This window comes from Suillus subaureus, assembly GCF_016647635.1.
Source record: "Suillus subaureus strain MN1 chromosome Unknown BJ212scaffold_61, whole genome shotgun sequence".
NCBI lineage: Eukaryota > Fungi > Basidiomycota > Agaricomycetes > Boletales > Suillaceae > Suillus > Suillus subaureus.
The window spans coordinates 23,087-35,366 of record NW_024538617.1 but is presented as its reverse complement, the minus strand read 5'-3'; the positions used below and the strand labels follow the sequence as shown (position 1 = coordinate 35,366).

Genomic DNA, 12,280 nt, shown 5'->3' with positions numbered 1-12,280 from the left:
CTAGCTGAGCTTACTAGGCTTAGCAAATTTTCAGAAAACTACCTTGAATGCTACTAGTATAATAGAACTAAAAAGTAGGACTATGGAGTCTGTGTGTCAGAGAGCACTGCGATCAAAGATAAGAGCTCATAGAATGGAGTTTGAGTCATATATTAAGAACAAGATATGTGCACACAGAGATGGTTGATCCACAGTGTGACCAATGTGTGGTAAGAAAATAGCAGATGTGATAGACAATGAGAACTAAAAAGGAGTTAGATGCAAAGTTAGAACAAAAGACTTAGCAGAATAATGAACATGTCAAAAATAACACAAATAAATTATATAATGATGTGTTAGTTGTCAAGTCCACTAAAGGATGAGGACCATGTGGATGTGTCACAAATACAACCATACACACCACAATTTTATGATGTTTATCATCCATCCATCACTTATCTCAACCTTGTGGAACATACAAGCTGAGCAATTGGTAAGTACTATTTGATCCTTATAGATAATTCTGACATTCCAGAAGAACAATCACTTGAGGACAGCCCATGGTGATGTGCTATTCTCCAGCACTTGCAGTGGCCTGCATGTAATTGCCATTTTGCTAAGGCCCATTGGCAAAGCATGCCAACCAGAGGTCAACAATTAACCTGAGCCCAACATACCTGATATAGTGAGTGTCACATCAAATTATTCTGGATGATACCTACTAATAAATGGCACAGATTGTGCAACCAGATGCCAAAGGCTAATCACAGGTGCTTCTGACTGATGTAAAATCAGATAACATAAAAGAAGAACAGTTAGAACTGATTATTGCCAAGGTAACATGATATTGTGCTGAGGGTATAATCAGAGCCCATGGTGAAAGAGATAGGTTTAGTAGTGGCTAGAATCAAGATTAAAAATATTGATAGATGGCTAGAAATTTGCACTTGTCTTTTCCTCTCAATCTTTATATCAGGTTACCTGGTGCTAGCTTGTATTGATTATATATCATGTCCTTGACACTTTATTTGCATTTCATTCACTCCCACATTGTCTCATTTTCATATGTTACAAGTGTCTCCCTTGGTGCTTTGATTGATATCATGGTCAATGACAATGATATCACAATCTACCTTATCATCATAAAGCAACTCAATATCTTTATCATCAAGAATCATGATCTCATCATGAGGGGACTCTTCAAACTGTCTTGATCTCAATCTTAGCAATGGGTACACAGCATCGACTGTGAAGCTACTTGCTAATGATAGGTTTGTCTCCAGGGTGGCTTTTCCCAGTCCATGGAAAAAATGGATGAGGTGGTAAGGACTGTGATCCATGTGAGTTAATGCAACCTAAAATCATCCAAGCCTAAGGGTCTCCAAGTTTGAATCACACTGATTGAATAAGCCCTCCTCTGGGCTCTGCAAAATGAGTCATCTATTGAAGTCCATGATTAATGAAACACCAGTGAGAACACAATACTCCTTGACTAACCAGATTAACATATTGTTAACAACAGTAATTCCATTTGCAAACAGCATGGCTCATTATAGGATCTCCTGGTTACTAGGACATCTGAGTGGGTTGATGACTGGTATAGGAGATTATAGAAGAATCAGATATCATTATGGTTAGATGGAAATAACACCTCTCACATTATTGCTTGCCATTGGCATATCATTATTCACTTGTCTCACCCTGGATGTGACCAACTTGGAAGTCTCTTGGAGGCTTCTACTTATAGATTCATTCATTTTGTCTTTTTCTACACTCTCTAGTTGCACTGGAGAATCTTGAACAATTGATGTTTTAGATTGTCGCTTTCTCCCTCCATTTCTAACTGTGGTTCTCAATTTGTTGTCTTTGTTCTTCTGAACATGACATTGACCTGCTTCTGAACAAGTTGCTAACATCAATACCTTGGATTCTGAGGTCCTTATGTGCGCCCAGGTTGTGTTCTGACACTCTTGTTCTTTTCAATCAATATTGCTAGGGTACCAAACTGTTTAACAGTCTGATTAACAGTGGTCATGCAGTGCTGCATCAATTCCCTCTTGTAGACTAGAATAGACTGTAGGTAGTACCAGTGAAGGATCAACTACTCTGCTATGGCACTACAAGGAATACCAAGTCAGAGTGTTAAGAACCATGCTCAAAGGAGAGAGAGACTGACTCAGAGGGGCTTGGCCTCAGCTTGTACACTGTGCCCCTTACCTGAGTATGTGCCCTTCATTTCAGAGGAAGTCCAATGATGGTCCGACGAAGTCCGGAGGACTTCTGGAGGCTGGCTACTCTGGTGGAGAGTGCGGGAGGACTTCCGGAGGAGTGGAGGAAACATCCAGAAGAGCGCAGGAGAGTTCCAGAGGAATGCAGGAAATGCTCAGGAGAGTTCCTGCTGCAAGGTAATACTTCTACAGGAAAACAGGATGGAAGGATAGGAGGTCTGGAGGACAGGAGGACAGGATGTCTGGAGGTCTGGAGTATGGAGGACAGGAGGTCCAGAGGTATGGAGGACAGAACATCTGAAGGACAGGATACCTGGAGGTATGAGGGACAGGAGGTCCAGAAGGAATAGGGGCTACATTGGATGAAGTCTGATGTAGAAGCAAACAGAGGTAGACTACCCTAAGGTAGAGTTGGAGGGACAGGAAGTGGACCTAAGTCCAGAAAGAGGGTAAGTGCCAGAAAGGCAAGACTCCAGCCTAGGGAAGCAATCCCTAGACTTGGGACAGAGACATAGGGGACAAATCTGAAGGTTCAGAATTCTGGCCTAGGGAATCCTTCCCTAGGCCTTATGGAAAAGGACGAGACTCAGACGGACTGAAGTCCAGAAGATGATTGGCAAGTAGAACAGGATCTAAGATGATATTCAGACTGAGGACTCTACTGTAGTTATACAGGGGTTATATACTAGAGGCTCTCTGAGAGGATCAGTAAGCAAAGGAGTAAGGCTATGTACAAGCATGTGGAAACACATTGGTAAGTAAGACAGAACATAAGTAAATGAACTCAGAGATGAAGACTAGTACAAGGATCAATCAGCAAGACGGAAACAGAGATAACCAAGAACCAGAAAGGCAGAGATGCCTAAATGGGGATAGGCGCAGGATCTCAGATGGAGGGTGGGAATGATCCAGAGATAGTACAGTTGATATCCAGAGGTCCAGAGATCTGGGGATCCAGAAGGCAGGGTGGAAACAGGACTGAGATATGTGAGGTGGTGGATGTAGTCTGGAATCCAAGAGGAGGTAAAGTCCAGATGTCTTGCTGGACAGAATGTGCATAGGGTGGACAGGATAGGGGATCCAGGAATGAGTTGGATATGGGGTCCGGAAATAGGTCCAGAAAGCACAGGAATATGATGGGATCTATGTCTGGCATATGGGATATGACACAGAGTATATATGTGGTCATCTCAGCTCTGCCTTGGCTGCTATACTTTACAAAGGCGAGTATGTTTGATTCAATGAGTGCAACACATCTACAGGTTGCACAAAGCATGGAAAAGTTGTGTGTGAAGGTGAAGGCATGCACAGAGAGTGATATGGTACATGAAGTGCAAGAAAGTCACACTAATAGGTGAAAATGCACAAAGGGCTAGGAATGTGATGGAGACTAATGGTGGATGATGACTGATACTGACAAGTATGAGAATGACAAATGCAATAATGATAGAGTGAGATTGCCAATAGCTACTGACTATGGCTCATAACTCATGCACTATGCTGAAGGATGCTAAGTAAGTGATGAAAAATGGAAATACCAGAAAATAGTAAATCTTCACCTCTCTGTCTCCATCCTCAGACTACAGTACTACAGGCTGCACAATTCCAAAGTGCATTCTTCATAACTTGAAGAATCTTGGTGAATATGCTACAAGGAACACCAAGAGAACCAGGCTCACCTAGGCACAAGTAAGACTCAGAGACACCACACTCATTTTCTATATCTAACATTCTTGTCAGTCTGCAGATATTAACTCTCCCACTAACAAAGACACAGAAATACCTAGGGTCATACTTTCTTTCAGCCTACCACCAGTGCAGGACATGTTAAACACTTCACCTTTCATAAAATCCATAGTCAATGGTCCATTCTCACTCAACATAGAATTAATCTTTGATGCTATCAAGATTATCAAGATACATAAATCACTTTTGGCAATGTCTGGTGATAAAACCTTCATTGCAGCTGATTGTGATCATAACAAGCCAGGAATTTATAATAAAAACTCACCTGAGCAGGCTGAGCTAGAAATGAATGATAATGAAGATGACAAGAAGGTGAATAAGGATGAGTCTCAACTTGGAGCAAATGCAGAGCTCAGCATGTGTCCTGATGACATGGGACATGTATTGGAACTCTGAAAGCCACCTGAAATTTCTAAAGCCACAAGTACACTCAAAAAGATTCAAATCACCCTGAAGCCACCATGAGACACTGGCTGTGTCTATAAGGATACTGAGCTGAAAGACTGGACAAAACTACAGCTTGAATCAATGGCATCATTCCTCACCAACTACACCAATCCCTCCTCTCCTAGATACCAGGCTTAGATGGCTGCATCATTGTTGACAGTAAATGGAAAAGGAAGGTTGGGTTGGTGGGTGCAGTGTCTTCTTACTCAAGATGTCATATACAAAAGTGGTCAAAAGGCAATGACACCACAATTACACTTTTGATAAGACTGAATGCTGCTAATAACCTCAATTTCATGGTGTAGAGAATGAGATTCCTCCAGGCGTATATCACATATATTTCAACTCATGATGATTGGTACAGTGCATCACTCACTATCTATGACTGTCCTGCAAAACATGCCAGAGGTGTGACACTTTCCCACACTATGTGACACATTCCCACGCTTGGTTGCACTTTGTTGCACAGCATCCCAGATCCTCCATCCATTGTCCAATCAGTCTCCTAGTGAGTCCCTTTTCATCTAGTAGTCAGAATCTATCATTATGAGTTAGCATCCATCAGAGTCGTCACCCTAGTCCTCAGCAACAGTCCATTATCATCAGTCTCCTTCATAGCAGTCCCAGTTTATACCTTCATGACATCCACCAGTCTTTATATGTTCACACACTCCTTGTACCTTATTCCCATGCTTTGTGCTCCTACACACTCTGTATTCCCACACACATGCTCATCACACTTCACCAGAGTTGACCCAGTGTCACTTTGTGGATCTTGCTTTCCTTGCTTCCCCTGATGGTCAAACATATTACCTGGCACACTTCAACCAACACTTAGAGAGTTAGAGGCTTTTCTCTCACTCCAGAGTGAGAGTCTTCTTTCTTTCTTCTGCTCTGCAAGCCAGCAGAGTTTTTGAACCTTCAATGGTCTACAACTTTTCTTCTTTCATGGTAGATAATGTGTCGTTTGTAGGAGGTTACCTGCTATATAGCCTGGTGCTTTTATTCTACCTGGTTGTAAATGGGGTTCTACAATGGAAGTCTAGCTTTATCTGGCAAGACAGATAATGTAGAATATGTAAATGAGTTTTATTTAGTCTTGTACTTGACTGGACAAAAGAAGAGATTTTGTGAGTGGGTCTTTCTAGTCCTAGGATCAACTAGATAGAAAATAATAAATTAGTGCATACTATGCACAAAAATATGCAGCAAATACTGCTGGGAGCTTCCCCTGCCTTGATATACTAAAGGACTTATAGAAAGGAAGATAAAAAGACTAGTTGGATTGTCCTTGCCTAGATTGCAAAGGAGTTAATCCAGGAGGAATAAATGAGCAGATAGTCTAACAAAGGAGTTTGCAAATAGAAGTAATAAGGCTTGACTTGATACTCCTAGTCCTCTGAAACTATATGTCAAATGCACACTAGGCAATCCAGGCACAATCAAGAAAAGAGTAGATGATCTCAGAGCAAGTAAACTAGATGTACTTGGTCTCCACTTCCTGGCTAATACAAAGAGTGTCAATATTAGAGAAAGTGAAAGAAGTGGAGGACTCTTTTTAGAGTAAAAAAAAGTTCTTGTTTTTGTGGGTGGAGAAGAGCTCACTTTAAATACATGAGATGGGAGAAACTGTATAGTATTAAGAAATAAGGTTAGAAAGAGAAATAACATCAGAGTTGCATCATAAATGACCTCATTGTGGAGCAAAGTGGAGCAAAAGTGAAGCCAGGTGGAGCAGAACATTCTAGCATCCAATGACATCATAGTATCCAACAGAATATTAAATTTCTGTGGAGTCATATGACATCATCATAACATCATATCCTGCAGGTACATTTTGTGAAGTCTCTGGGAGGTCAAAGAATCAAGTATGTAAAGAAATGAAAGCAAAATGTGGGCTTTTTAGATAGGGTTTTGGTAGGCTGTTATCTTTTCTCCTTGATTATTTCTAGTCAAAGTAAATAAACCAAAAGATAGGCAATAACCTAAGCTTTTATATGACTTTTCTTTAAAATACCATATTTTTGCATGATTGGAGTATGCAAAGTGAAATATTGCACTTGAGTCTATACTCAAAGTACATTTTGTGTAGTCTGAGGACTTGTCATATCTGCATATCCAGATCTCAGATCTGATCCACATCTTATCCCCATCAAACATCTCATCATCCAATCTGTCCACTCATCTGGTCTGGTCCATAATTCATCTGAATCCACAACCAGTGCTCATCTCCTTTTGGTAATCCCCTGACTCTGGTACTTCAGTTATCTGTATATCTGTCCTGCTCACTGATCCATTACCTATGCTTCATTTCTGTTTCATTATGTGTGATCCATTCCTACTTACCAATAGACTATCCATATGCTTCATACATAGCCTTGGATCCTGCTGATTGATCATTCCATTAGATACCTATAGTATATAGCCTCCTGTAAATCTCTGTAACACCTCAGTTCAAATATCATCTTAGTTCTGCTCATTCCTGTCCTCCGGACCTCAGTATCTCTACTCTCATCACCCTCTGAGACTTAGGATTGATTCCTATAGTCTATCAGTATCCGCCTCTGTCTATGACAGTCCACTACCATTAGTTTCTAGTCCAGACTCATCTGGATTAGCCTTACAATACTTATCCTGCATCTGGAAGTCATCCAGATCCACTACACTACTCATCCAACCCTCTGGACGTGTTAGTCTTGTCTTCCTGAAATAAGGGGCAATACTCGGGTAAGGGGCACAGTGCATGAGCTGAGGCCAAAGCCCTTAGGATCCATTTAGCCTTGAGTATGACCTTAACAGGACTAAGCTAACAGACTATGGAAATGTGGGCTGATATGTCATATACATGTTCTGCATGATTTCCCAAATCATACAGGACAGTGAGTAGGTATTTGTTTGATATTGTTTTAGATTAACATTCCTTTGTTTATTAGACTATGTGGTACATTTTCATAAGTCCCTCAAGTGCATATGTGTTAAGGTTGTGTGCTCAAGAGGGTCAGATCACAAGGGCTTGGCCTCAGCTCGTATGCTGTACCCCTTGCCTGAGTATGTGCCCTTAATTTCTGGGGGCTAGAACAGTCATCCGGAATTTCCAGGATTTGACTAGGGTGGATAACAGACGTCCAGATCTGAAATGTGAGATAAATCTGATGGATGTCTAGATGTTACTTGGACAAGCAGATAAGACTAATCTGGATAAAGTCCAGACTAGAAAATAACAGAGGATAGACTACCCTAAGGTAGAGCCAGAGATGTAGTCTAGGATACAACCCTCAGACTCAGAATATGACAGGAGACTTGGCTCAAGTCTGGAGGACGCAGGAATGAGCAGGAACTAAGATGATATTCAAACTGAAGTATTTCTGAGAGTTACAGCAGGTTTATATACTGTAGGTTTCATATAGGAATCAGTCAGCAAACACAAAGGCTATGTACAAAGCATATGCAAAGTCTATTAGTAAGTAGGACAGATCACCAATAATGAATACTGGAAATGAAATGTATGTAACAGATCAGTAATCAAAGGAAAACATAGTTAACCAGAGTCCAGAGACAGGGGAAGTCTAAATGGGGTTAGGCACTGATATAGGGTTTGGATTCCAGAAGGAAGATAAAGATAGATCAGATCATTGGAGATATCTGGAGAAGCAGATTTAGAGTTGAGAGTCTGGAATGGCATATGACAATATGGAGGGAAGATATGTGTGACACACCTGTAATGCTGCTCTACATGACATGACCACAGTGGAAGCCACACATATTGCCTATGGCTGCTTACAGGTTTGATTGCTTCAAACTTACATGCTGATAAGTTGCTCAATTTTATTCAGGTTTATTTTGGTATCAGTGTTACAAACACTTGGTATGAAATCAATATGCCAATAAATAGTGACACTAGCCTGATTGGAGGCTACTGGCTTAAGTATTGCATATTAGCTCACTTGTGATTGTTATAATATATACAAGGTCCCTGTGTTTCAATACATTCAAGTAAGACAGTCTTGTCTGGGGCCTTGACTTTGCCAGTACTCCTTCCTCACTGTCATATCTGTCCCAAATCAATGCTTACCACCCATACTAGTATTTAGGAATTTTGTCTATAACATGGATCTTTTGCATGCTAGATAGTGACACAGCAATACCTAAAATTCAAGCCAATCATCACTGGCAGGTCACCCTAGACCTCACCAACACACACCAGTTGTGGCCTTTTAACCCCTATTAGTTGCAAGATGTATATCAGAACATGCCTACAGAAGCAGTTATGGCTAGCTTTAGTTCCTAGGACATTTTTTGAACCAAACCATCCTGATAATGCCAGAGCAGCATACCCAGCACTGCTCTGACTCAGGGTCATACATTGATGATTGTTGTGTTCATCACCTATGCATTTGATGAGATGCTCCTTCAAGACATCAACTGCCAAGAGTGCTATCTAGTCCCTCTCAATTGTGCTACTGTCAAGGAATCAACATAAATTCTATAAGTTTTGTTTTATGCTTATGTTAATCTCATCCTTATGTAGCTGGGTTATTTGTAAGGGGAAAGGTTGATAAAAATCAATGGTATGTCATTCTGCAACTAGAAGATTTCAAGTGACTCAGTCATGGACCATGTTGAATTTGCTGTCACTGGCACTCCTACTAATGACAACAACAACAACATCTATATGCAGAGTAAACCTTGTGTTTCTCACTCCTTTATCATACCTCCTGGTCCTGACATGCCCTCTATTCCTACTGTGCCCTCTATTCCTACTGTGTCATCTATTTCTACTGCACTGTCTATTCTTGCTACACACTCTATTCCTGCTACACCAATTATGCCTAGCTTTACTACCATGCAGACCTCCTTCACTTCTTCTATACCAGCATCCTTACCAGCTGTGAAACACAAGGCTGATGTGAATGACAGCTCATGTAATGAGTCCCATCCATCACTATCTTCAAAAGGAAAGGAGTTATTGAAGTTACAATGTCTAACAATGCTGCTAGCATTGGAAGACTTGGGAGGGAAAGATGTCAATAGCATTGCTAACATGATATCAGCATTTCAGGAGATAATTACCAGACATTTTGTTGAGCCCATCCCTCTCCTCAAGCAGAGAGTGATTCTCTAGGTGTAAGAAGAAAAAGAACTTGATGCATATGAGATTATTACTATGATTACTTACTTCCAATCTGACATTTGCATGGCTGATTCATACCTCAATATCAAATGTGACACTGTATGGAAAATATTTCTTGCAAAATATCTACAGGAGTACAGAGAAGGGAAATCACACCATAATTAGCTAGTATTCAATACATTGTGCAAGAAAATTACCTTTGCACAGGTGGCATTACTTTCCCTCTTCAGCATCTCTCTGCGAGATAGTCTATCCACATAGACTGTATGAGGTGATTACAATTATTGTGTGCACATGTCCTTGCAGCTTCAGTTGGAGGGCCATTGGCAAGTATGCCAGTGTACTGAACACTCCATTTATCTGACTCAACATGGTGATAATCCAACAAGTTATCAGCATTATGAATACAGATGATGTTGTAGACAAGACAGTGCTGGAGGGATACAAGACTGAATTTCTGAATTATATTTAGGTGAGAGTTGAATAATACAAAAATGTGCTCTATGACATTCCATGATAAGGCACAAGTAGTTTGTTACACATAATAAATCCAGCATCTGTAGGGTAGAATTTTCCTGGTGGGATGGTAAAGTCAGTCAGACATGCTGTGTAATAAACATGAGCATCTGCTGCAGACCCCTAGAAACCACTGAGCATGTATATAAAGCCTATATCAAGTTGCAAGCAGCAAGACAAGTTTGTGTCAAATTGCCCTTGTAGTCACAAGTGGCTTGATAATCAGAGGCTGAGGGGTGACACACAATGTGAGTGTCATTGATAGTACTGATAACATTGGCAAAGTAAGGATAGAACTTTCTCATTTTAAGGATAGTAGGGGAAGTGGAAGCCTGTGGATTAGGGAGTCAGACATTGGTGGTATATACTGAATGGGACAAGAATGCGATTAGAATCCATTTGAAAAGTCTGTCTAGAAAGTAGGAGTGAGTCAGTATGATTAGATCCAAGGTTTTGGGGGGCATACTTTGATATAGTATCATTTGAACATTAAAAGCACTCACACAGGCACACAATAAGACCAGTAACACAAGCATATAAGAAGATGGCCAGTTGCTCCTCTAGCTTCACATTCTTTGAATCATCTAGTCCACTCTCACAAAGCACATTTAACAATACAAAAAATACATGATGGTGTATGCCAAGCTTGTATTGTATACATTCAGGATACCCATTGAGAAGCTCATTGACCCAACTAATCTCAGATAATACCAAGGTGTGATATGGCTCCCCATCATAATTGATCCCCATATAGCAGTTGTATGCATCCACTGCAATATTGACTACTTCAGAGGCTGATATAATCATGGTCTGAAAACCATTGATGATCACTCATAGGCAATCTGAGTCTGTCTCTGTCATCTGGTGAGCCCTGAGCATCCGATTTGTTACCCAAGCTATATCCATTATTTGCATCAGAAGGGTCCTGGTAGTGCCAAAGGTGAGAAAATATGGTATTAGTACAGCATGTATAGCATGTAGTATGAGTAGCCTTTGTGAAAAACAAATTAGCCTATGTGGTCTATGATAATGAGATCTAGATGTGATCAAAATTATGGTACTAACAATTTAGTGTATGTATGCTATCAGATTGATGATCCCTTTAGAGTTTGCATATGTCAGCTTATCTCCAAGATACCATCATGCCAGGTGAATGGCTGTTTTTTCTGTTGTGCTGATACCTGAATTGGAGGGGGCATAAATAGATTGCAGCATAGGATGATACTAAGCCATTGGAAATATGTGCTTATACATCAGGCATTTGACTGAAGAATAATAAAGTGTTAGCTAGCTTTGTCTAATATGCAATGCAACAAATAAACATCATAATTGCAGATCACATGATAAAGAAATAAATAGGTGGACTGCACTGGTGGGAACTACAAAAGCTATGATATTGATGGACCTATGGTAGTAAAGTATAATCTACTGACAAATTATTGAATTTCTACCAGGTGTGTCTGGTTTTAGATATGTAGCTTCTGATGGCAGTATCTATAATCATCAACAGTTTTTCAACACACAACACTGAGTTATCATTAGGGTTTAAAAGTCCAGTTGTGCAACCAGTGAAAGATCATAGACTGAACTGTACCACAACTTTTTAAGACCAAATTTTCAGTCTCAGTTGCCCTTAATTTAACATCTTACAGTTGCCAGTTGCCTCATTTGACCTCTAATATCAGACCAATGAAAAGTTGACTGTAACCAGTCTATACTGGGACCAGTTGCATGAAACAGAAATATTTACCTATGCAAATGAACATGACTTGGATAGTACAGACTACTACAAAATGGTGTAAAAGATATAACTTGGCTAGATAGTTGTTAAAATACCTAGCCAATATATTGTACTAGTTCTGCCTAGCTGCTACACTTGCAAGCAAGATGTCATATCCCGTATGCCAGACATAGATCCCATCATATTCCCACGCTTTCCGGACCTATTTCCAGACCCCATATCCAACTCATTCCCAGATCCCCTTCTGCTGTGTGCTCCACACCTCAGCAGGATCGACTCCGCTCCAGATTTACCCCTGAGCTCTGGACCTCCAGATCTTTACTACTAGCCTGATCCATACACCCCTATCCTGTCCACCCCATGCATATTCCATCCAGCAAGACATCCGGACTATACCTCCTCTCAGATTCCAGACTACATCCACCACCTCACATATCTCAGTCCTGTTTCTGCCCTGCCTTCTGGATCCTCAGATCTCTGGACCTCTGGATA

The 12,280-nt window shown here is 40.6% G+C and overlaps 1 protein-coding gene across 1 annotated transcript; it reads left to right on the top strand.

Moving 5' to 3' along the window:
* Window positions 1–9,009: 9,009 nt before the first annotated feature.
* Window positions 9,010–9,522, top strand: BJ212DRAFT_1486809 (uncharacterized protein; the record flags this gene model as incomplete). Its single annotated transcript, XM_041341171.1, has 1 exon — window positions 9,010–9,522. The coding sequence occupies one exon, from the start codon at window positions 9,010–9,012 to the stop codon at window positions 9,520–9,522; it is 513 nt and encodes a 170-aa protein (XP_041186793.1).
* Between the last annotated feature and the right edge of the window lie 2,758 nt (window positions 9,523–12,280).